This window comes from Stegostoma tigrinum, chromosome 44, assembly GCF_030684315.1.
Source record: "Stegostoma tigrinum isolate sSteTig4 chromosome 44, sSteTig4.hap1, whole genome shotgun sequence".
NCBI classification, from domain to species: domain Eukaryota; kingdom Metazoa; phylum Chordata; class Chondrichthyes; order Orectolobiformes; family Stegostomatidae; genus Stegostoma; species Stegostoma tigrinum.
In genome coordinates this window covers 4,029,608-4,054,682 of record NC_081397.1, presented here as the reverse complement: position 1 = coordinate 4,054,682, position 25,075 = coordinate 4,029,608, and the positions used below count along the sequence as shown (strand labels likewise).

Here is a 25,075-nt window from a genome sequence, read left to right as displayed (position 1 = left end):
ACATTGGAAAGGTTCACTAAAGTGAAGGCCAAGCCGATAGTGAAAGTGACCAAGAAAGCAGAAAAGAAATGAACCCATAGGTGCAACATGTAACCATCTGAAACCAAAGGCTCCTGTCAGAGACACCGATATCTCTCAGGAAAGAGCTGAGCCCGGCTCAAAGGGTCCCTGTCCTGGTTCCGAATGGAGACATAGACATTAATTAATTCGAATCACTCAAAGCACGCTTTCTTGGCTCCATTTACACCCAGTTCCTCTCGCACATTCTACAATGAATCAGTGTGAGGACACCCCCTCTCATTTTTACTGACCATCAGTTCGGGTGCACTTGCAGTTCAGGAACAAAAACAAAGTTACTGGAAATGCTCAGCAGATTTGGCAGCATCTATGGAGGGGAAAAAGTGAACATTTCAGGTCCGATGACCCTTCCTCAGAACTGGATGCAGAGAGATGAAGCTGAGGCCTTTGCTGAGTACAGAGCGTTCAGCATCAGAGAGCAGAAGGTTAGTAGGGATGGCCAATACCCAACATGATGTGGGGTGTTTGTGGGAGGGGATAGAGTCAGAGGGAAGGGAAGGAGCGGTAGGTTCCAGACAGCCATTGGTATTTTTGAGTTGATGCATCTTGTGGGCCTGATTGCCTGATCAGAAGAGAAAAAAAAATTCCTTGTTAGTCTGACGAATGAGCCGGAGCATGAAGTGGAACTGAGGACTGGTACAGCTCTGAGCCAGTGTGTTACGATGCTGTTGGAGAGAGAGGTTGAGACGATGCATGTGCAGCCGCATCGCATTGAGGGTGGATCTCAGAATGTGGCCAGAGCTGCTGTCCGTGGAACGTTGAACATCATGGTGGTTTCTCTGATCCTGGGAGGATTCAAAACATGAGGGATGAAACTTGAGTTGGAATCCACGTGGTGTGAGTCTGAGCCGGAGGCAGTCACTGAGGAATGTGATATGGCTGTGGAAAGTGATATTGGCTGGATGAAGAGTCTCGGCCCGAAATATCAGCTTTTGTGCTCCTAAGATGCTGCTTGGCCAGCTGTGTTCATCCAGCCCCACACTTTCTTATCATGGCTGTGGAAAAGTCAGTTTCAGTTCCTGTCCGTTTCTATTTTACACATTTAGGGAGAGAGTAACACTGGCGCAGAAACCCCGCTTCATAACACAGCCCTCAAGAATTGATTTTGTGTGATTCAGCTGGAGCAATGGAAACTGACACTGTCGTATTCTACAGCATCTGCAGTTTCTGCTATCTTTGAAATGGAAGCTGACATGCTGTCTCCTGAAAGAAAGGCCGGCACATGGGCGTTTAATTGTATCACAACTGCTTTTAAAAGTTCCAGGTTTTATTATCTTCGAACATGAAGCTTGAGTCGCAGCTGGAGGCGGAGCTGGACATTTCTCTGTCTGTCACTCAGTTTCCTGCCCGGGCCGCCTCTCCCTCTCTGTCAGCTCTTTCTCAGTCAGGTCGGGGCGGGCTGTATAAAGAAGGAAGGTGAGGCAGCTCGGCTCTCACTCGGCAGCGATTGCAGTGAAGAAGCGTGATGTCTGGGAGAGGCAAAGGAGGCAAAGGCCTGGGAAAAGGCGGGGCGAAGCGGCACCGCAAAGTGCTCCGTGATAACATCCAGGGCATCACGAAACCAGCCATCCGGCGCCTGGCTCGCCGAGGCGGGGTCAAGCGCATCTCGGGCTTGATCTACGAGGAGACCCGCGGGGTGCTGAAGGTTTTCCTGGAGAATGTGATCAGGGATGCGGTGACCTACACTGAGCACGCCAAGCGCAAGACGGTCACTGCCATGGACGTGGTGTACGCTCTGAAACGCCAGGGCCGCACTCTCTATGGATTCGGCGGCTGAGCAACTCGTCCCTTTTCCAGCGAACCCAAAGGCTCTTTTCAGAGCCACCCAAACCCTCCGATTGAGAGCGGAGACCTGAGGACGGGGAAAGGCAACACATAGGGCTGGTGCAGCGACTTTTAATTTTGAACCAATCCTTTAAGGAAACATATTAACTTCGTGCCCCGCGTTGCAGGAGAGAGAGCGCGGATTGTGAAATTATACTGTCTGCAGAAAAGTGTTCTATAACCAAGGTATCCCTGCACTACAGATAGAGGTTTCACGGCCATTCGAGACGATACTGTTCTGCAGCTGGTTATGCCCTTTCTTGTGAATACCAGTCTATCAGTAATACTACCAGTTGTCCATACCATGAATAATAATTTGTTCTGTCCGTAATTTTGGGCCCAGGCGCTAATTGCATATTGCAGTGTTTGTACTTCATTCACGCTTCCAGGAATGATACTTTGTTCATTTTGATTCTGGTAGCTGTGCCGATGTTTTAGTGGCGAGTTCATTCTAACTGCCTGTCAGAGACACATCAGGAAATGATTCAGAGCCCTCTCCGCGCTGACTGCAAGTTAGGTTCACAAGAAAATTTTGTAAAGCATAAGATATAACCTTAGTTGCAGACACATGGGAGTTCTCGTTTTAAAATTACTTCAGCTCTTTCTGAAATCGGCGGGCGATTTGAAATTGACCAACTGTCATTTCAACTTAACCAATCAGCCTCCAACAACTATTTTGCTGCCTTTCCTGTCCTTCAGCGGCTGTTTCTCAGGGGGTTCAGGGACGGGGCTGTATCCAATCCAGGCTCTAGGGCGGGCTCTCCATTCCCTTAAATAGGCAGCGCCGCAGCAGGCTCAGCATTGAGAGCAGCGGCCTGTGCGTATTACAGAGAGAATGGCCAGAACCAAGCAGACAGCGCGCAAATCCACCGGAGGGAAAGCTCCGCGCAAGCAGCTAGCGACCAAAGCGGCCCGCAAGAGCGCTCCGGCCACGGGTGGAGTGAAAAAGCCTCATCGCTACAGGCCCGGCACGGTGGCTCTGCGGGAGATCCGCCGCTACCAGAAATCCACCGAGCTACTGATCCGCAAACTGCCGTTCCAGCGCTTGGTGCGGGAGATCGCTCAGGACTTCAAGACCGACCTGCGCTTCCAGAGCTCGGCCGTGATGGCCCTGCAGGAGGCCAGCGAGGCTTACCTGGTGGGGCTGTTTGAGGACACCAACCTGTGTGCCATCCACGCCAAGCGGGTCACCATCATGCCCAAAGACATCCAGCTGGCCCGCCGGATCCGCGGGGAGCGCGCCTAAAAGGAGCGTGCCCGACCGTCCACATTCACCCCGAGAAACAACGGCTCTTTTCAGAGCCACTACACTATCCAGAGGGAGCAGCAATCGTCAGGCACGATGGACTTTAGTTAATGCTATTGATATCGTCTCAATGCAACAGCTCTTACAGAAACTTAATGTGTCTGAGATGCACTAATTCATCTTAAAGACAAGACGCAACTCGGGGCAATCAGATTTATACACTTTCACTAATCGCAACAAATTCAAGTACTGCACTCCACGTTTTATAATTTATACATTTCTAATTGAAACGCCTCTGTGTGCGAATTGCTTCCCTTGGCATTTCCCCAGCTGTAACTGAACTTGGCGGAGGAGGAGGATGGTGGAAAATAATCGCCAATTTCAAAACCCACCACAACATACAAACTATGTTTATATTTTTGTTCGTGCACTCGAAATTTTGCGCAATCTCCCACTAGTGGATTCGTTCGACCAACTGAGGAGGGTCGGGTCAGTCTCGAATGGCCTCTTTGTGGCGCAGAGCTGTTCCATGTCTCTATTTCCCTGTCAGCGTATGGGTGGGAACGCCCCTTTGAGTCACTGTCCCTGTAGCAAAACCTCCAACTTTATTCGTCCCGTCCGGCAGCTGTTCTAGTATTATCTCTCAAGGAGAAAACAAAAGGGATTATTTTTGCTCATTTAAAGGACCGTGTTTGAACATAACATGAAAGTTAATTAGCCAGCAGTGACGGTCTAGCTGCTTTTCACTGATGTGGTGGGTGGCTCTTAAAAGAGCCTTTGTGTTCGCAAATTCAAGAATGGCCTCTTCACTTTTTAGCGGAGCCCCCTGCAGCGGTTTTCTTGGGCAGCAGCACGGCCTGGATATTAGGCAGCACCCCGCCCTGAGCGATGGTCACCCCTCCCAGCAGCTTGTTGAGCTCCTCGTCATTGCGCACGGCCAGCTGGAGGTGCCTGGGGATGATGCGGGTCTTCTTGTTGTCCCGGGCCGCGTTCCCGGCCAGCTCGAGGATTTCAGCCGTCAGGTACTCGAGCACCGCAGCCAGATAGACCGGCGCTCCGGCACCCACACGCTCAGCATAGTTACCCTTTCTCAGGAGCCTGTGAACACGGCCCACCGGGAACTGCAGGCCAGCTCGGGAAGACCGGGACTTGGCCTTCGAGCGAGCTTTCCCTCCACTGCCCTTTCCTCTCCCAGACATTGCCACAACCTCACAAACACTTTCACAGAGAATGCTGCAATGTGGCCCCATCCCACCCTCTTATACCTTCGGGAGGAATGGGGGTGCGGCCATTGCTGATTGGTCACATTGTTCGGTATCTCCTCATGTCGTTTCCATTCCCAATCAGATATCTGCTTCCCTCACCAATCCGGAGAGGGCCCGGGGAGGAGGCGGGAACGTCCCGGCGCCAAATCATCAACCGCTTTCTTTCAAACTCGGAAAGCCCGCCAATATGTACAAAACTGGAAGAAGTTTTACAAAGAAGAATACGTTCATATTTCAGATAATTTACTGTTAGAATACGCCTGTATACTTCACACAATCTCTCTCTGATTCACAGGCCTCAGTGAATCGATGTGTTTCTGATTTTTTTTATACTTAAGAATGAGCAGATGGCAGAAAAAAGAGCCCGCTCGAAGTAAGTCTCTGCACAGATTTATTTGATTTCAGATCAGCATATAATGCTGATAATGGATATAATGATAACAGTATCACACAACAATTTCTTTCCCGTTGAGCGCATTACTGCTTTAAACAACATTTTACAATCGCGCTCCCTACTGCACGAGATGAACAATATTTCTACTTTTGCGATGCCAGTCCGGCAGCTGTTCTGCTTTCATCTCGGTTCACTTTGAAATGTTCACACCGACAGCAGAAAGCCTCATTTATAGCTTTCTGCAAAACTGGATAGAACCAGCGGGGAGATTTGAAAATAAAACAAAATTCCTCTGCGTGGAAACCGTAGGAAAATACCGGCGCCAAATCATCCACCGTTTTCTTTCCGATTTGAAAAGCCCGCCAACATGGGCAATACGAGGAAGACGCTTTACGTGAATGCTTACGATTTAATTTCCTTTCAGATTACAAATTGATCCTTGACATAACCTCTCGTTCTCACTCTGAGTAACTCCGGCTTCGGGAAATTTTGTAATTATTGCGCTAGATCAGACTTCCCTGTTAATCTCGGTTCATTTTGAAAGCCTCTTCTCGAGAACGGCAAGCCCCACATCCTGCATTCTGAAAATAAATTCGAAGAACTTCACGTCGAGATTTGGGAATTGAAACAAAACAGAAATCGCACGATACTACTCTTCGTGGGTCTCAAATTCGGGGGTCATTTGCTTTCGTTCCCACGGGAGAAATTTAGGGCTCATTACCCACAGGGACAAAACCCTCCAACATGTCCGAAATAGGAAAAAGAAGTTTTACAAAGAGGAATGAATAATTTAATTTTTCGTCGAATTTAATTCATTTTACATATTGCAAGTGGACCCTGAAATATTTAGGAAAAACTCACATAACCTTCTTGCCGGAGAGAGCGGTGAAACTTTAGTTTAAAGTGCCGTCCCTGTTGTCCTTGATCAGACTTCAACCAGTTTCACACTTGATATGGCAATCCAGCAGTTAATCTGGTTTTATCTCAGTTCAGTTTGAAAGCCCCTTATCGACAGCTGAGAGCCTCATTTGCAGTGCTCTGCAAACATCAGACGAAGTCTCAGTGGCGCTTTGAAAAGTTAATGAAAGAAAAGGACAAGTAAATTTCAAAATCTATTCGTGGGACTAGAACAGTTACTTTTCATTCCGGTTGAAACTCGTGTTTCAGACCACACGGGGCACTGTAGCTTTTGCGCTGATCAAGGGTTAAAGAGTAACTGGAAAACATAGAAGGTGCAGAAAAAATGGCTCCGGGACGAAAAGTATGCTCTCTATACAGGCAGGGAAAACAGTCAGGGAACTACGCAACCGAGAATAAAAGGCAGAGGGTGAGGGATCACACGAATTTTTTTTAACAAAGTTTATTGAAAACGAAACACAAAGCTTAGGGACATGAATTATACAGACCCAGAATAAACCATAAAGTTAAAACCTAATTTCTTAAGAAGGGTCTCGCCCCGACATGTCAACATTCCTGCTCCTCTGATGCTGCTCGGCTTGCTGTGTTCACCCAGCCCCACACCTTGTTGTCTCAGATTTTCCAGCATCGACTATCCAAGTTAAAACGGTTCAGCTGTCTCAGTGCAATTGTGGGTGGCTCTTAAAAGAGCCGTTGGGTTTTGGATTTTTGTGTGTTCTTTCAGCAGTGAGGTGTCTCACTTGGAGCTGGTGTACTTGGTCACCGCCTTTGTACCCTCCGACACGGCGTGCTTGGCCAGCTCCCCGGGCAGCAGCAGCCGCACGGCGGTCTGGATCTCCCGGGAGCTGATGGTGCTGCGCTTGTTGTAATGGGCCAGGCGGGAAGCCTCCCCTGCGATACGCTCGAAAATATCGTTGACGAACGAGTTCATGATGCTCATGGCCTTGGAGGAGATGCCGGTGTCGGGGTGAACCTGCTTCATCACTTTGTAGATATAGATGGAGTAACTTTCTTTCCTGCGTCGGCTCCTTTTCTTGCCGCTTTTCCCCGGCGCCTTCTTGATGATTTTCTTCGCGCCTTTCTTGGAAGTTGCCTGCGATTTCTTCTCATCTGCCATAGCGACGGTCACTGTCAGACACAGAATAAGGGAAAGTGGGCGCGGAGCTCGCTTTTTATAGGCTGCTGGCGTCAGCAATGCTAATGAGGGATGGGGGAGGTCTTGTTCATGATTGGACAGTTTACAAGAATCTCAGAGGATGTGATTAGCTTTTCTGTGATTGGTTAGTGTGGGATACATCGGGGATCTGTCAGGATATGCAACGAAAAGTGAAACACAAGCCGAAATTTTGTACCCGGATCACTCTACATTTAACTCGTTATTGTCATTTATTGATATTTTAAACACAGTCCCTGAGAGTTTTTAATTGCGACAATGTATTTATCTGCTCAAAGCAACCTTTCATGTATAACATATTATTTTGTTTCATCACTCTCTGTAGTTTCTGCATTACACTATGAGCAGTATTGTGTCCAGAGCTTGATGTTTAATGAGGGATAGTTGTCGAATATCTGTCAGTCTCTGCGATATGAAAATGGGAGTGCAGTTATCCATCTGACGCTTTTCACGCAGTGTGGATGGTTATTACTCTCTCACAGTCTGTTCCTGTCATACTGTCATAAAGATATACAACACTCGTGGGTCCACCTCATCCATGGCAACCAGATATCCTAAATTAATCTAGTCCTATTTGCCAGCATTTGGCCCACATCACTCTAAGCCCTTCCTATTCATACACCCGCCCAGATGTCATGTAAATGTTGTAGCTGTACTCAACTCCACCACTTCCTCTGGCAGTTCACTGCAATTCCACACTACACTCTGTGAGCAAACATTGCCCACCTTAAATTCCTTTCACATCGTGATTTTCTCATCCAAAACCCATGCCCTCGAGTTTCGGACTCCTATCCCGTGTGCATAAGAACGTGACTATTCATGCTATCCATGCCCCTCTTAATTTTCTATCTTCTATACAGTCACCACCCAGCCTCAGACACTTCATGGAAAACAAGCTGCAAAACAAGCCACAATAAGCCCTGTCTATTCAGTCTCTCCCTGAAACTCAAACTTTCAAACTGTGGCAACATCCTTTTAAACATGTTCCTGACTCATGCAAGTTTAACAACACCTTCCCTATTGCAAGGGGGCACCAGAACTGAATGGAGTATTTCAGAAGTAGTCTAACCAATCTTCTGTACAGTCACAACATCACCTCCCAATCCTCAATATACACTGAATGCCCTGACCAATAAAGGCAATTGTATCAAACACCTTCTTCACTGCCCTGTCTCCCTGGAATTCCACTTTCACGACGCTATGAGCCTGCATTCCATGGCCACTTAGTTTGGCAACACTTCCCGAGAATTGACCATGAAGTGTGCAAGTCTTGCCCCGATTTTCTGTGACAAAATGTAGCACCTCACATTTGTCAAGATTAAACCCCAGCTGCCACTCCATGGCCCATTGGTCCTCTCGATCAAGGTCCTGTTGTAGTCTGAGGTCAGGCAGTCATGCAGCATGGACAAAGGCCCTTCAGCCCAAACTGGTTCATGCTGATCATGGTGCCCTCTCAGCTAATTCCAACTGCCCACATTTGGTCCATATCCCTCTAAAACCTACCCTTTTTTTAATGCTGCAATTGCACCTGCCTCAACAACTTTCTCTGGCAGCTGATTCCACATGTGCACCACTCCGCAAGGTCCTTCTTAAATCCCTCTATTTTCTTGATAAACCTTCCGCACTTTCAAAACTACATCTTAATTTTGTATTATTGGAAAACATGCGAATCATGCCTTGTACATTCACATCAAGGCCACTTATCACACAATCATCGAATCCCTACTGTGTGGAAATAGGCCCTTTGGCCCAACAAGTCCATGCTGACACTCCGAGCATCCCACCCAGATCCATCCTGCTATAACTCACCCAACACATGACTGAACACTACGGGAAAATTCCCATAGCCAACCAACCTCGCCTGCACATCTTTGAACTGTGGGAGGAAACCGGAGCACCCGGAGGAACATCATTCAGACACGGAGAGAATGTGCAAACTCCACACAGATAATCGCCTGAGGATGGAATTGAACCCAGATCCCCGGTGCTAGCCACTGAGACACCGAGGTGCCCAACAAAGGTCACAGCACAAACCCCTGTGGCACACCACGAGTCACAGGCCTCCAGTCCGAGAAACAAGCTTCAACCATCACACTCTGCTTTCTACCATCGAGCCATTTTTGAATCAAATTAGCTAGCTCTCCCTGGATCCCTTGCAACCTAACCTTCATTACTAGTCTGCGTGCAGGACCTTGTCAAAGGCCTTACTAAAGTCCACAGAGACTGCATCTACTGCCCTCCCCTCATCTATTCACTTGGTTACTTCTTTGAAAAACTCAAAGATTTGTCACATGTGCCTTTCCGCACACAAATCCATGCCGACTATCCGTAATCATACCTTGAATATCCAAATGTTCATTGATCCTGTCACTCAGCATCCTTTCCAATAACTTGCTTACTGCTGGTGTTAGGCTCACTGGCTGGAAGTTCCCTGGCTTGTCTTTCCTCCCTTTCATAAACAATGTAACAACTTTAGCCACCCTCCAGTCTTCTGGAACCTCGCCAGTGGCTAAAAATGAAGCTAAAATCTCTGCAAAGGAAGGGCCTCTGCAATTTCTTTACTGGCTTCCCACAAAATCCGAGATGGACACTATCAGAACTCAGAAATTCATCCACCTTTGTATGATCTGAGGCTGCAAAGACACCCTTTCTGTTCATACATATGCAGTCCAAAATATCTCTACCTCCTTCCCTTATTTCTAATAGGGATTATAGGGTGGCACAGTGGCTAGCACCGCAGCCTCACAGCACCAGGGACCCAGATTCGATTCCAGCCTCGGGCGACTGTCTGTATGGAGTTTACACATTCTCCCTGTGTCTGCGTGGGTTTCCTCCGGGTGCTCCGGTTTCCTCCCACAGCCCAAAGATGTGCAGGTTAGGTGGATCGGACATGCTAAATTGCCTGTACTGTTCAGGGGTATGTGGGTTACAGGGGTATGGGTCTGGGTGGGAAGCTTGAAGGGGTGGTGTGGACTTGTTGAGCCGAGGCGCCTGTTTCCACACTGTAGGGAATTAATCTCATTTCATTAGCATCCATGATTCTCTCCTCAGCAAACACTGAGGAGAAATATCCATTAAAAATCCTCCCCTTCTGCTGTGGCTCCACACATGGACCACCATCCTGATCTTAAAGAGGTCCTCCTCTCCGCAGCCAACCTTTTACTCTTATTATAACGAATGAGCCTCTGGGGATTATCTGTAACCTTTTCTGCCAGATCCATTTCATGACATCTTTTTGCTCTTCTGATTTCCCTCTTGTGTGCTTCTCCACTTTTTATAGTTATCTAGGGATTCACTTGAGCCTGATAGTTTAAACCCAATGTATGCCTTCTTCCCTTTCCTGACCAGATCTTCAACGTCGCTTGATATTTCAGGTCATCTACCTCTGTCATTTCTGTTGTCCAAAAGTGTGACATTATTAGTCTGTACCTTTCAATGTGTGCTCTGTGAATGTGTGGGTGTAGTTCTCAATCCATGCCTGACAGTTTCTCCAAGAAAATGCATGAGTGTTGTTACTCGTACCTACATGTCCATTCGGTGGTATCAATGTAAGAGTGCAGGCATTAGTCTGCACATGCCAATTTCTGCTCCGTCAATATGCGAGTTTAGTTTCTGTTAGGCAGATGTGAGAAGGTAGTTATCACACTGTACCTGGGAGACTTTGTTCTGTGACTATTGAGTTCAGTTGTCACACTGTACCTCCCAGTTTTTAGTTTGTGACAAAGAGAGTGTGGTTTTAAATCTGAGACTGTCAGTTTCTCCTAAGTGAGTTTGTTTGTACAATTATCAGTACATTCCTGCAAGATTCTGTTGCATGAATGTGTAATTGTAGTTATCATTCCATCCATATCAGTCTTTGCTGTGTGAAATTATGAGAGGATGTACTAATTTTTCCCCATCAGTCTTCTGTCTTGTGAAAATGGGTGTTTAGTTATCAATCTGTTTATTTTCATCCATGCTCTGCGAATGTTTGGCAGCAGTTATCACTATCTCAGGAGCACAAAATCTGATGTTTCGGGCCTAGACCCTTCATCAGAGAGGGGAATGGGGAGAGGGAACTGGAATAAATAGGGAGAGAGGGGGAGACGGGCTGAAGATGGAGAGAAAAGAAGATAGGTAGAGAGGAGGGTATAGGTGGGGAGGTCGGGAGGGGATAGGTCAGTCCAGGGAAGATGGACAGGTCAACGAGGCGGGATGACATGATCGGTTGGAAATGGAGGTGCGGCTTGAGGTGGGAGGAAGGGATTGGTGAGAGGACGAACAGGTTAGGGAAGCAGACACAGGTTGGGCTGGTTTTGTGATGCAGTGGTGGGAGGGGAAGAACTGGGCTGGTTTTGGGATGCAGTAGGGGAAGGGGAGATTTTGAAGCTTGTGAAGTCCACGTTGATACCACTGGGCTGCAGGGTTCCCAAGCGGAATATGAGTTGCTGTTCCTGCAACCTTCGGGTGGCATCATTGTGGCAATGCAGGAGGCCCATGTCGTCTGAGGAATGGGAGGGGGAGCTGAAATGTTGCGCGACTGGGAGGTGCAGTTGTTTGTTGCAAACCGAGCGGAGGTGTTCTGCAAAGCAGTCCCCAAGCCTCCGCTTGGTTTCTCCAATGTAGAGCAAGCCACACTGGGTGCAATGGATACAATATACCACATTGGCAGATGTGCAGGTGAACATCTGTTTGATATAGAAGGTCATCCTGGGGCCTGGGATGGGGGTGACGGAGGTGTGTGGGACAAGTGCAGCACTTCCTGCGGTTGCAGGGGAAGGTGTCTGCTGTGGTGTGGTTGGAGGGGAGTGTGGAGTGGACAAGGGAGTCGTGGAGAGAGTGATCTCTCCGGAAAGAGACAAGGGTGGGAATGGAAAAATGGCTTGGGTGGTGGGGACGGATTGTAGATGGCGAAAGAGTCGGAGGATGATATGTTGTATCCAGAGGTAGGTGGGCTGGTATGTGAGGATGAGGGGGATCCTCTGGGGTCACCCTACTGCATCCCAAAACCAGCCCAGTTCTTCCCCTCCCCCCACTGCATCCCAAAACCAGCCCAGCTTGTCTCTGCTTCCCTAACCTGTTCTTCCTCTCACCAATCCCTTCCTCCCACCTCAGGCCGCACCTCCATTTCCTACCTACCCCTCATCCCGCCTCCTTGACCTATCCATCTTCCCTGGACTGAACTACCCCTCCCCACCTGTAGGCTCCTCTCTACCTATCTTGTTTTCTCTCCATCTTGGGTCCACCTCCCCCTCTCTCCCTATTTATTCCAGTTCCCTCTCCCCATCCCCCCCTCTGATGAAGGGTCTCGGCCCGAAACGTCAGCTTTTGTGCTCCAGAGATGCTACTTGGCCTGCTGTGTTCATCCACCTCCACACTTTGTTGTCTTGGATTCTCCAGCATCTGCAGTTCCCATTATCACATCACTCTGTATCTGTCAGGTTCTGCTTGATGATTAAATTTCCAAACTATCCATGACAGTTTCTGTTATAAGAATGTGAGGGTTTAGTTATCACTCTGTTTCTGCCAGGCTCTGTGATGTCAACGTCTGAACGCTGTTATCAGTTCTTTCACTGTCAGTTTCTGCGACTGTGTGTATGTGAGTGTGGTTGTCAATTTATACCTGCCATTTTCTGGTATGTGAATATGAGAGTTTGGATATTAAACAGCGCCTGCCAGCTTCTGATGTGTCACTATTTGAGTGCAGTTATCAATCTGTTCCTGTGATAACGGGAACTGCAGATGCTGGAGAATCCAAGATAACAAAGTGTGGAGCTGGATGAACACAGCAGGCCAAGCAGCGTCTCAGGAGCTGCTTGGCCTGCTGTGATTGTCCAGCTCCACACTTTGTTATCAATCTGTTCTTGACAGTCTCTGCTATGCAATAGGTGGGATTGAAGCTGTTTGTCATTGTCAGTATTTACGGTGTGAATGTGTGAGTGTAGTTATCTATCCGTACCTGTTTGTTGCACCTGACAAGATAACATGAATGCAGTTACCAGTCAATGCGAGTCAGTTTCTGCGATGTTAATACAGAAGTTAGTTATCAGTCTATGCCTGTGTGTTCCTGTTCTCTGAATGTATGACTGTGATTATCAGTCTCTAGCTCAAAGATTCCTCAATGTGAATACGTGAGTTTAGTTATGGATCTGTACACCGGACCTGAAATGTTAACTCTGTTTTCTCCCTCACAGATGCTGCTGGACCTGCTGAGTTTTTCCAGCAACTTTGTTTTTGTTCCTGATTTACAGCTTCCGCAGATAACAAGGCATGGGAGTGGATGAACACAGCAGGACAAACAGCATCTTAGGAGCATAATAGCTGACGTTTTCGGCCAAGACCCTTCATCATAAAAAGGGGGAGGGGGAGAGGATTTTGAAATAAATAGGGAGAGAGAGGGAGGTGGACTGAAGATGGACAGAGGAGAAGATAGGTGGAGAGGAGAGTATGGGTGGGGAGGTAGGGAGGGGATAGGTCAGTCTGGGGAGGATGGACCGGTCAAGGGGGCAGGCTGAGGTTAGGAGGTAGGAAATGGAGGTGCGGCTTGACGTGGGAAGACGGGATAGGTGAGGGGAAGAACAGGTTAGGCAGGTGGGGAAGAGCTGGGCTGGTTTGGGATGCAGCGGGGGGAAGGGAGATTTTGATGCTGGTGAAATCCACATCGATACCTTGAGGCTGCAGGGTTCCCAAGCGGAATATGAGTTGCTGTTCCTGCAACTTTCGGGTGGGATCATTATGACACTGCAGGATGCCCAGGATGGACATGTTGTCTGAGGAATGGGAGGGAGAGTTGAAATGGTTCGCGACTGGGAGGTGCAGTTGTTTATGGCGAACCAAGCGGAGGTGTTCTGCAAAGCAGTCCCCAAGGCTCCGCTTGGTTTCGCCAATGTAGAGAAAACCACACCGCGTACAGTGGATGCAGTATACCACATTGGCGGATGTGCAGGGGAACATCTGCTTGATGTGGAAAGTCATCTTGGGGCCTAGGATTGGGGTTAGGGAGGAGGTGTGAGGGCAAGTGTAGCACTTCCTCCGGTTGCAGGGGAAGGTGCCGGGTGTGCTGGGGTTGGAGGGCAGTGTGGAGCGGACAAGGGAGTTGTGGAGAGAGTGGTCTCATCTGAAAGCAGAGAAGGGTCGGGTAGTAAAAATGTCTTCGGTGGTCGGGTTGAATTGTAGATGGCACAAGTGTCGGAGGATGATGCATTGTATCCAGAGGTTGGTAGGGTGGGATGTGAGGACCAAGGGGGTTCTGTTTTGGCGGTTATTGCGGGGTCAGGGTGTGAGGGATGAGGCACGGGAAATGTGGAAGACACGGTTGAGGGCATTGCCGACCGCTGCGGGGGGAACATCCGCAGTTCTTTCGGTTTTTATATTGTCCGTTTACGCTGTGTGAAACACTGAGTGTGGGTATCTGTGTGGGCCTTTCAGTTTCTGATTTGTGGATGTATGAGTGCAGATTTACTTTGTACCTGTCAGTTTCTGCTCTGTAAATGTGAGAGCGTAGTTGACAACCTCATCCTCACAGTTTGTGCCGTGTGAATGAATGCAGTTATATGTCTGTCTCTGCCACTTTCTGTTGTGTGAATGTGAGAGTGCAGGAATCAATCTGTACCACTCAGTTAATGCAAGTGGAATGAGGGATGTAGGTATCATGTACATGTCCGTGTTATCATCAACCTGTTCCTGTCAGTTTCTGCTATCCGGGTACCTGAGTATAGATGTCATTCTCTGTCAGTCAGTTTCTACTCAGTGAATATGTGTCTGAAATTATCAGTCTGTCCATGACACTGTTTTGCTATATGAATGTTTAGTTATCAATCGCTCTCCATCAATGTCAATTAGGAGAGCCTGAGAGTGTAGTTATTACATGTTTTAATACATTCTGATCAGATACTCAACTACAATAGCAATCATCCCAATATCTACTCATGGAGCTGCACCAAAACACTGTTCAAGTGAGCCACAACACACTGCAGCATCCAGAGCTGCGTAAAGCTGAGGAAGAACACGATACAGTGACTATAGAAACGAAGGTTACCTGAAAAGCATTGTCCTTCGACACCTGCACAACAGACGACAAATGGATTACACAGCACGTCCAGGGACACTAGTCACCTGACCAAACATGAAAAACATATCAGAAATGAGCACCATATTGCCCCGAACCAACAACCACAACTGACAGAACCAACGTTATTTGCACGATATCGTGCACAGATGCCAAAAGCAGTACAAAGGCCAAACTGGTAGGAAACTAGCCATCATGATTCGTAAACACAAACTAGCTACCAAGAGACATGGCCAACTATCACTCATCTCAATACGCATGGACAAAGAGGGACACCAATTTGACTGGGACAACTTAGTCATCTGAGGAAAAGCCAACCAAAGACATGCACGAGAATTCCTGGAGGCCTGACATTCAAACTGGAATGCCATTAACAAATGCGTAGAGCAGGATCCCATACACCAACCACTGAGAAACAAATCCAGAAGTGATGTCAGCCACCCCAGCAAACTGCAGCACATGAACAGCCAGCAGGACACAACAGCAACACATCACCAGAGGTGCACTGAAGGTATTATGTAGATGGTGACAAAATGTCTCGAAACAAGCAAGAAGCTTGTTGAGCAATTCAACAACAGCATAGTTATTAATCTGACCCCAACGGTTCATGCAATGCAAGTGTGACAGCAGCTATCATTGTGTAGCCGCCAGTTTCTGCAATTTGAATGTCACTGTTATCAATCTCTGAGTTTCTGCTTGGTGACCATGTGAGTGCAGTTATCAATAACGGCCTGTCAGCTTCTACTCTGTGAACATGAGAGTAGTTACCAAACTGTATCTGTCAGCTAATGCTTTGTGAAACTGGGAAGGCTGACTCCAGAATCTGCAGCTCTTGCTATCTCTAAAGTGATCGTCAATCAGTTCCTATCAATTCCTTCTGTATGGATATATGCATGTAGAGCAACCTGTACCTATCAGTACCTCATAATTTGCAAGTAAAGTTATCAATATGTACCTGTGGGAATCTACTTTGTGAATATTTGAGTATAGTTATCAAACTGTACCCGTCGGTATTTTTTAAGTCTGTGGGTATGCAGTTATAAAACTGTACCTGTCACTTTATGGTCTGTGAAATTGGGAGTTGTCATCAATATGTAGCTGCCAGTTTCTGCTGTGTGGATATGTGAAAGTAGTTATCGTTCAGTTGCTGTCAGTTTGCTATGTGAATGTGAGTGTTGTTTACTAACCTGTGTATACCAGTTTCTATGATGTGAATGTGTGAATATCTTTATGAATCTTTAGCTGTCGGTTTCTGCAATGTCAATATGTGAGTCTCGTCATCCTTTCTCTTTTGTATGCATTTGCAACACAAATGAGTGAGGTTAGGCATCAATCCATACTGGTCATTTTCTACTTGTAAAAGTGGCTTAATTGTCAGCAGCCAGTAATATTCTTAGTGGAGGTGTGATTCATTATGTGATAATTGCTAGTAGAGTAATTTTACGTAGATTTCATTCAGATACTGAGTGTATAACTTCAGTTCATCCATCTTCAAAAATAGTGTACAAGTCAATGGGTGATGAATGCTGAAATTTGTTGGAACTGTGTATTTGGAATGGAGAGATAAGAAAAATAAAGTTTAATTTCTCCAACGTTGTTCTCCTGTTGGAAAAATTTGAACATATCTGTTGGAAATTAAGCTCACTGTGTGTCCGACTCAATCTGCTCTGTGACTGCGGAAAGGATGTTCTCTGCTCTGACAGTGGGAACCTACCTGCTGTTTATCAGAAGGATCTGGTCACACTTGCCTCTGCACTGAAGAAATCTTACTTTGTCTTGGTCATTCAAGTGTTTTCTTTTTTTCTGCGGGAAGACAGAAGAGATAGTTCGTGTAAAGCAACATCAATTGGGTTTGACAATGTTCAACTGATCAACACAACATTTCATTAATAATCATTTGGATATACTAATATTACTAGGAATTCTTACATAACTATGGGTTTTGATCCAATCTTGCCCGAGCTGCTCCTTGTCTGATCATTTCTAAAAACTTCAACACCATTTGAATGAGCTCCTGAAAGTAAATGATACCTGTACAGCTCCATGACTGGAACCACCCAGTGGAAGCTTGTCAGTGGATCCGAGTTTAGTTCTTGATCTATTCATGTCAGTTGCTACTTGGTGAATGTGTGAGTGTAGTTATCAATGTGTCCCTCGAGGTCTTTGGTAATTATTCATGTATTACACAACAGAGGCTGACAGGGACAGAATGATCAGGAACTATTGATCCATTTAAATTATGCAGCACAGAAGGTGGCCATTTGGCTCATTATATCCATGCTGACCCAAACACCCCAAAATGGCCATCATAAAATATGATCTTCTTGCATACATCCCATAGCCCTGCAGCTTGCAGACTTAATGTGGAGGTCCAGGTATGTTCTTACAAGAGTTGAGAATCTCTGCTATCAGCAGCTCAGGCAGCGTATTTGAGGTAAGCAACCTCTCATAAAAATGGTTTTCCTCCCATCATCTCTCATCGTCCTGCCACTTCACTTAATCCACACCCAATGGTTTTTAAACTCTATGCCAAGGGAAACAGATTCCCCCTGTTGACTCTATCTCTGCCCATCCCAATTGCCTGAATCATGGCACTCCCAGCTTTCACTGTTCAAAATAATATAGCTCCAACCTCTGCAATCACTCCTCATAGCTGTAACTCTCCAGCCCTGGCAACATTCCAGTAAATCTTCTCTGCAATATATCCAGAGCAATAACGTTTTCCTGTAATGTGGTGACCATCGTGGCGCACAATACATCAGTTCCAGCCTCACCAGTGTCTTAAATACTTTCATCGTTATAGCCCTACTTTTGTGTTGTATACCTCTGCCAAAAAAGGGCAGCATTCTATATACCTAGTTTCACAATCTTATCCACCTGTACTGCTATTTTCATACTCCATTACACTTGCACACCAAATCACTCACTTTATGTACTATTTCCACACCACCTCATGTATTCCTATTTTGTGTCCTTGCACCTCCTGAAATGCATTACCTCACATTTATCAGAGTTGAACTCCATATGCCACTCATCTGCCCCTTCCACCAAAACTTCTATATCATTTTGGAGCTGTCAGCTATCCTCTGCACTACCAGTACACTGTTAAATTTTTGTGCTGGCTGAAAATTTCCCAATTGTATCCCCATGTTCAAGTCCAAGTTGTTATCACATAAAACAAACAGCAGATGTCCCAACACTGAGCTATGAGAAACACCACTTCAAACAGCTTTCGGTTTACAAGGGCAGCCATTGACCATTTGATTCCTGTTGCAAAGCAAACTTTGCTTCCAATTTAGCACATGGCTCCGTATCCCAAAAGCCTTTCCATTTCTGATTCATCTGCTGCATGGTACTTTATCAAATGTCTTACTAAAATCCCTGTAGTTAACGTGCATTACACTATCCTCACACATTCACGTGGCATTCACTGACAGGTATTGATTGATAACTAAAATCACACATCCACGTTGTGAAAACTGACAGGGACTGATTGAAAAATACAATTGCACCTTCACACAGCAATCAGTGTCTATTTGTGTTATACAGATGTGAGTTTTGTAATTAATCTGTTGATAATGATGTGTGAACATGCAACGTGAATATTTGAGTGCAAATTTCCATCTGTATCTGTCCACGTCTGCTCTGGGAACCTGAGAATGTAGTTATTCATCTGCAACTATCAGTTTTTGTGATGTGAATATATAAATGTAGTTATGAATTTGTAATGCTTTCCTCTCCGAGAATATGAGAATACAGTTATCTATTTCTACCTATCATTCTTGGCCATGTGCATATACGGACATTGTTATCAATCTGTCCCTGTCATTACCTGCAGTGTGAATGTTGAAGTGCAGTTGTAAACCTTTTCCAATCAGTTTCTGTGATTTGAATATGGAAATATAATTGTTATTTCCCCCTATCAGATTCTACTCTGTGAATATAACTGCCTTGTTATGCCATTTTATGCCTCATGCGGCTTGGGAGTGTTACTGTGAGTTTCTTCTGATCAGTTTCTGCTTTGTGAATATGAGAGTGCAGCAATATTGTCAAAGTACATCTGGGAAACAGACCTTTGGTCCAACAGTCCATGCCGACCAAAGGTATCAATTTCATTCCTTTCCTTTCAGCATCTGTTTGTTGTATGAGAGGGAGATTTCTAATGAGGTGCCAATCTGAATGAAAGATGGGTATTGGGCTAAGTGACACTGTCCTTTTCCAAATTTCTGCTTGTGTTTCCAGCTCTGCATGTATGATTGGATTCCCTTTATGAGGTGTATTATAAATTATTATATCATTATAACACTAATTTATAATACATTAATCACAAAGAGAGTGTGGGCATTCTTCTGAAATAGTCAGTCTCCCACTCAGATTATAAGTGTGGTTACTGCTGGTTTTCATCAGCATCGGGCTGACAGTCAGCATGGGATCGATTCAGTCTCTGGCATTGTGTGTCAATGTATTCCTCATGCGTTGTCTTCATATTTCACATGGGTAACAAGTGGGTAATGTTGCATTGAACAAGTTACTTGTAGGAACTGCTGACATTCTTCTATTGTTCAAATCTCTGCTGCTCAACATGAATGAGATTTTACCCAATGCCAAATAATCAGATCATGTAAATTAAACTGTTTTAATACCTTTGTCAGTCTCCGACTCTGTGGATACAGTTTGGTCACTGTCCGGTTTATGATAGTAAGTTTCGTTCGGGATTGGTCAGTCACTCAGAAACTGAATGTGTATTTATTCCTCCTGTAACAAGATCATGAGATCAGCGTTTCTTCAATCTTTTTCCAATAAACTCCAGTTATCTGTATCTGTTCACGACCCCATTTGCTTTCTTCTTTGGTCCATTTAACAACATCTTTATGCAGTACTTCTGCACGAGATGAGAGCTGCTTTTTAATTTGTACCGCTTTGGAAGCAAATTAAATTGTAATGTTTATTTCATTTTAAACTTGGCCTACTATATATTTCCTTCAGTTTCAACAATGGAAATTGATGCACTAGTTACGTGTCCAAATCAAAGGCATGGTGTGATATTTGGAAGCATATTTAATCTGGATTTCAATTTACTTCTTGAGCTGTTTCAGTAGAATTCATCATTGATCATGCAATCGATTCAGTATTTTCTGATGTAGTGAACATGACGAATTTACTTTATGCCAAGCTTATACCTCATACTTAATCCTCAAGGAAAGTATTCACATCCTGGGATTGAAGTACTTCGCTCTTACCCTGTCCTATTAATGCGTCATGAAAGGGGAGCTTTCCCACCCATGTGATATTTAAGAGAAATGGCATTTTCTTTTGTTTTTGCCTGGGTATCTACTAACCTGGCAGCATCTCCACGCTTTCTAAGTTATTCTGTACCTACGGTGTATTGGCACAAGAGCTGCTGCTATGAAACAAGACAGACAGGTACACTCAATTGATCCTATTTCTATCTTCCTGTATTGCGTTACTGAGCAGATTAAGTATTTCTTGCAAAGTGGAGAGCCAATTACCACCATGGCAGAGGACAGAGTTTTCGGTTCATTTCTTCTTTCGCAAATGTGAAACAGCCTATATTCTTCAGTTGTTTGTGCCTCCAGCATTTATAAGCAAGTGAAAATGCAAGGCATTGCAACTGAAATGAGTCTGTGCCTTTCTTTAGAGTTGAGGACAGAGAAGCAATCGACCTTTGCCAAGGATACATTGCAGAGTCTAACCGCTGTGGTGATATCAAAGGATATTTTCAGGATGAGATTAATATTATTCAACATTGCATAGTAACACAAGTCTTGGAATGCTGCTAAAGTAAAGATGTTAATTTAGTATGTTATTGCCAAAGAGGAAGTGCAATGAACAAATCAAATGCATTGCGGCTGACTGACCACAATGTTGCTTGTGCAGGAAAGAAAATTAGCCTTCTTACTTGGATTTCGTTTTATGGCGCGGCCATTAACATGCTCGGTGTTGAACTTTTGTTTTCTGTCATTCACTGGGCACAACTGGAACCGTCAAACTGAATTTACTGAAGAGTAAACACTGTTGAACAATGTTTGCGAAATATAAGTGAGGGCGGTTCTATTGTGATCTTGCTTGTTTGAAAAAAACGGCATGAAGCTTTCTTGTGTTTTATGTAAAAATTCAGGTGGATTGTCAAGAGGAACAGAGCTATTTGAACAAATTTTAAGCTAATTTGAAAACAAAAGGTCTCTGATTATAAAGTCCTCTTGCTTAACATAGAATAAAAAAAATCTGATCATGCTTGGTGAAGAAATTGACAACTGATAAAGGTGAGGATGATACTTCCTCTGCCAACATGACACATTTATGGAATTTGATTACTGGCTGAATTGATGTAGAATTGTCGGCTGGTTGTTTCTGAACAGTGCAGATTCAGTGAGAGAAAGGACTGTTTCCTGTGCTGCAGACGTCTATGAATTTGTGTGTGTGAGAGTGGTAATCATCGCTTCGTACTTGTCGGTAGCTGTCACGTGAAGATATGAGCGTAATCATCAAACTGTCCCTCTCAGTTTCTGCTGTGAAATATGTGAGTTTCGTTATCAACCTATATCCATCAATTCCTCTTGCGTGAATGTCAAAGTGTTACAAATATGTCCCTGTCAAATTTGTCTGTGAATACGCAAATGTAGTTATCAATCTACATATGCTTATGCATTTGCTGTCCTGTCATGTATGCATGTATTTATCAGCCTGTACCTGTCAGTTTTTGTAGTCTGAATGTGTGTGTAATTATCTTTCTGTCCCTGTCATTTTCTGATATGTGAATATGAGTATGCCGTTATCAATACGTGCCTGTCAGTTTCTTCTCTCTGGCTGTGCAAGTGTATTTAACCATTTGGCCCTGTCAGATCCTGTCCTTTAAATCTGAGAGGTGAGTTTTTAGGCTATGCCTGACATTATCTGGTTTGTGAATGCATTTATCATTCTCTCCCTGTATAATTTCTAGGGTAGGGTTTCTGTCTTTTATTTCGGCTTGCTCTGTCTCTGGTCTGGATACATATAGAGTTTAATGTCCATTTGTTGTTGCAAGCTCACTGTATGAGACATTCTTAATTGTACAGTCAACAATCTAGGTTATCTGCTTGAGTGTAGGTTATTCTCTGTATCATTTCAGGTCACTACTTGATTTCCTTCTGGTCCATTTAATAGCAAAGTTTATATTCATTGGAAGTGTATCAGATGGTTTTCACTATTCAGTTTGTAGTTTTATGCAAACAAATGCAATGACAATATCAATTTCAATTTCAACCTGAAAGTTATCCTGATGTGCAATTTCTCCAGTTTGTACAAAAGGAAATGATACTTTAATTCTCTCTCAGTCGATGAGATGGTGACACAGAGAGGTGAAATTAATCTCTTGTTCGATATATTTCTTGGACTACTTCTTGGGAATTCAGTGTGTCAAAGAACAAAAAAAAACATTTCAGCAGAGGAACAGGCTCTTTGGCCCTCCAAGCCTGTGCTGATCCATATCCCCTATCTTAACCTGTCACCTATTTTCCAAGGATCTGTATCCCTCTGCTCCCTGTCCAGTCACCTATCTGTCTACATACATACTAAGGGACACTATAACGCACGCCTCTACCACCTCCGCTGGCAACGCATTCCAGGCACCCAAAGCCTTCTGTGTAAAGAATTTTCCATGCATATCATCCTTAAACTTTTGCCCCTCACCTTGAAATCATGACGCGTAGTCAGAGAGTTCCACACTCTTGGAAAAAGCTTCTTGCTATCCACCCCGTCAATTCATCTCATGACTGTGTAGGCCTCAATCAAGTTCCCCCTCAACCTCCATCTTTCCAATATAAATAATCCTAATCTACTCAAACTCTCTTCATAGCTAGCACCCTCCATACCAGGCAACATCCTGGTGAACCTCCTCTGCACCTTCTCCAAAGCATCAACCTCCTTTTGGTAATGTGGTGACCTGAACCGAAAACAATATTCCAAATGTGTTCAAATCAAAGCCCTATACAACTGTAACATGACCTGCCAACTCTTGCACTAAATGACACATCTGATGAAGGAAAGAATGCACTATGTCTTCTTGACCACTCTATCGACATGCGTTGCCACCTTCAGGGTGCAATGGACCTGAACACCCAGATCTCTCTGGGCATCAACTTTTGCTGGGGCTTTGCCATTTACCACATAATTCGCTCTTGAAGTGGATCTTTCAAAATGCATCACCTCGCATTTGCCTGAACTGAACTCCTCAAAATTTGTCCTTTTTTCCCCAAATACAGTGAATGAGTGATATTGACATTATGAACACGGGAGTGCATGTCCACACGAGGATTGAAGTATTTAGCTCACATTCTTTTCTATTTGTCACTTATCATGAAAGGCTAGCTCTCTGACCTGAAATCCGTGAGTGGAAATCATCTTCATTGTTACACTGTGAGGTTTGCAATATACATGATCTTCATGGCTGTTAGATGGTGTGACACGTGTGATGGGGATAGTGTATATATTTACAACTCAGTGGAGTGCGTGTGTGCCAGAAAGTGTGTGCATACACTCTGCTGGCATTCTACGTCAGGCTTTGGGACAGGATGTGCATTTGGAAGGCACATTAATTAACTGTTCTGGCTGTGCCTGGGACATCTATTTGACAAAAGATGAATGCTGTCCTGCTCAGTTACTGATGATAACGTCAATGTTTTCTTCCATATCTGTCCTCATTATCTGCTATATGTTTGGTTGGTGTAACTATGTAACAGCATGAAAGATTTCTTCACCTTGACAGTAAATTTGAAAACATGCTTACTAAATGTAGGTTTACTGCCATTCTTTTGTGTCTATTTCAGATGAAAATTCAGTCTATTCACTTTCAAAAATGCCATAAATGCCAATAGGCTACAAATGATCTTTTTTGAAGCAGGGTGGTGTATTGAGAAAACAGAGGGGGAAAAAAAACTATTTTTATTTTGTTGTTTGTGCTTGACTGTTGGCTTGCACGCATGTCACCAGAAATTGAGTTTAATGTATCTCTGACTCAATTTGCTCTGTGCCTGTGGAAAGGATGTTCTCTGCTTGGACATGGTAACATACCTGTTGGTTGTTCAAAGCAGCTGGTCACCCTTGGCTTCGTACCAAGCACACATTACATCGTCTTGTTCCTGCAAGCGTTTTCCTGGGGAAAGACAGCAGAGTTTACTCCTGTAAATCAACATCAGTTAAGTTTTAAAATGTCAAAAAGATTACTGTAATACTCAGGTAATAATTATTAGGATGTTTCTTTTCTTTAACTTCTTCTGAAGAACGGTGCTCCAAAAGCCTGTCATTTCAAAAGTACCTGAGAGATGATGACAGTGTCATGAGACATCTACCTTTTCTTTAAAGTCATCAATTCAAATGCAGGTCTGATTCCATTTTAACTTTCAGCTGCGCCTTGTCTGAGGATTTTTTAAAAAATATATCTGCTTCGATAGCAATTGGGTAAAATCTAGAAATGGAACGATAATTGTACAGCTCCACGTAAGGTGCTACCCAGAGCCACTGCAATGTCTGCGCAGCTCATGTTACCAAATCCCAATGCACTGACTGCAGAATATATTGACTCTAATCCATGTCCTTTACAGGGTTCTTATATTTCCAGTCTTGTCTGTGTTTCGACTTTGACAGCACAATGTCAACAAACAGCATGAAACAGAAGCCAAACAAGGAATTTCCATCAGTGGTTGGGGATTTGAAAACCTCAAGACTGACCCCCAGCATCTTCTTGCCGCTGTGTCTCCCTCAGCAGGCCCACACACAGCCCGAGAAAGGCCTCTCTCTCCCCGCCCACAGGCCGCTCTCTCTCCAAGTTCCGGGACCAGTTCCTGCCCCGTTCGGCCACTTACCAACAGCCCCCGGTTCTCCCTGAACTGAGCCCGAATCAATGCCGGTCTCGGAGCCCCCCTCTGTCCCAGACTCACATCTCGATGCGCTGCCGGAAGGAGCCTGCTGCTCCCTCGCTTCCCTGGGCGCTGGTCTCTCCATTGCGGTCTGTTTCAAACAAACCTCTTCCACTCACTGAGTGAATGCCCCTCAATGGCAGCGCAGGGGGAGGGCCTCACGCATGCGCTCCACTCAACAGCCAATTGCACCTCTTTTTCGGGGGGAATATCGC

At 45.0% G+C, this 25,075-nt stretch overlaps 4 protein-coding genes across 9 annotated transcripts; 2 read left to right on the top strand and 2 right to left on the bottom strand.

Annotated features, from left to right (window-relative positions):
- Positions 1–1,342: 1,342 nt before the first annotated feature.
- On the top strand, positions 1,343–3,148 carry LOC132207109 (histone H3). 2 transcript variants are annotated; one of them, XM_059642283.1, is made up of 2 exons: positions 1,343–1,371; positions 2,737–3,148. In XM_059642283.1, exons 1-2 carry the CDS (start codon positions 1,361–1,363, stop codon positions 3,146–3,148), a joined length of 423 nt encoding a protein of 140 aa, XP_059498266.1. In that variant the 5' UTR covers positions 1,343–1,360. The 2 variants fall into 2 exon arrangements, with proteins under 2 accessions (XP_059498266.1, XP_059498267.1); XM_059642284.1 differs by lacking the exon at positions 1,343–1,371 and having other exon boundaries at positions 2,732–3,148.
- Positions 1,544–1,855, top strand: LOC132207107 (histone H4). Its single transcript, XM_059642280.1, has one exon. The coding sequence runs from the start codon at positions 1,544–1,546 to the stop codon at positions 1,853–1,855; it is 312 nt and encodes a 103-aa protein (XP_059498263.1).
- Positions 3,149–3,954: 806 nt separating the features above from the next.
- Positions 3,955–4,374, bottom strand: LOC132207110 (late histone H2A.2.2-like). Its single transcript, XM_059642285.1, has one exon. The coding sequence runs from the start codon at positions 4,345–4,347 to the stop codon at positions 3,955–3,957; it is 393 nt and encodes a 130-aa protein (XP_059498268.1). The 5' UTR covers positions 4,348–4,374.
- A 424-nt stretch (positions 4,375–4,798) lies between these two features.
- LOC132207105 (late histone H2B.L4-like) lies at positions 4,799–24,920 on the bottom strand. Of its 5 annotated transcripts, XM_059642276.1 has the most exons (6): positions 24,807–24,920; positions 24,016–24,097; positions 19,590–19,701; positions 16,661–16,749; positions 14,917–14,993; positions 4,799–6,853 (listed from the first exon to the last, which is right to left on the bottom strand). In XM_059642276.1, the coding sequence occupies exon 6, from the start codon at positions 6,840–6,842 to the stop codon at positions 6,462–6,464; it is 381 nt and encodes a 126-aa protein (XP_059498259.1). In that variant the 5' UTR covers positions 6,843–6,853; positions 14,917–14,993; positions 16,661–16,749; positions 19,590–19,701; positions 24,016–24,097; positions 24,807–24,920; the 3' UTR covers positions 4,799–6,461. The 5 variants fall into 5 exon arrangements, with proteins under 5 accessions (XP_059498259.1, XP_059498261.1, XP_059498257.1 ...); XM_059642278.1 differs by lacking the exon at positions 19,590–19,701; XM_059642274.1 differs by lacking the exon at positions 14,917–14,993 and having other exon boundaries at positions 24,807–24,919.
- Positions 24,921–25,075: the final 155 nt, after the last annotated feature.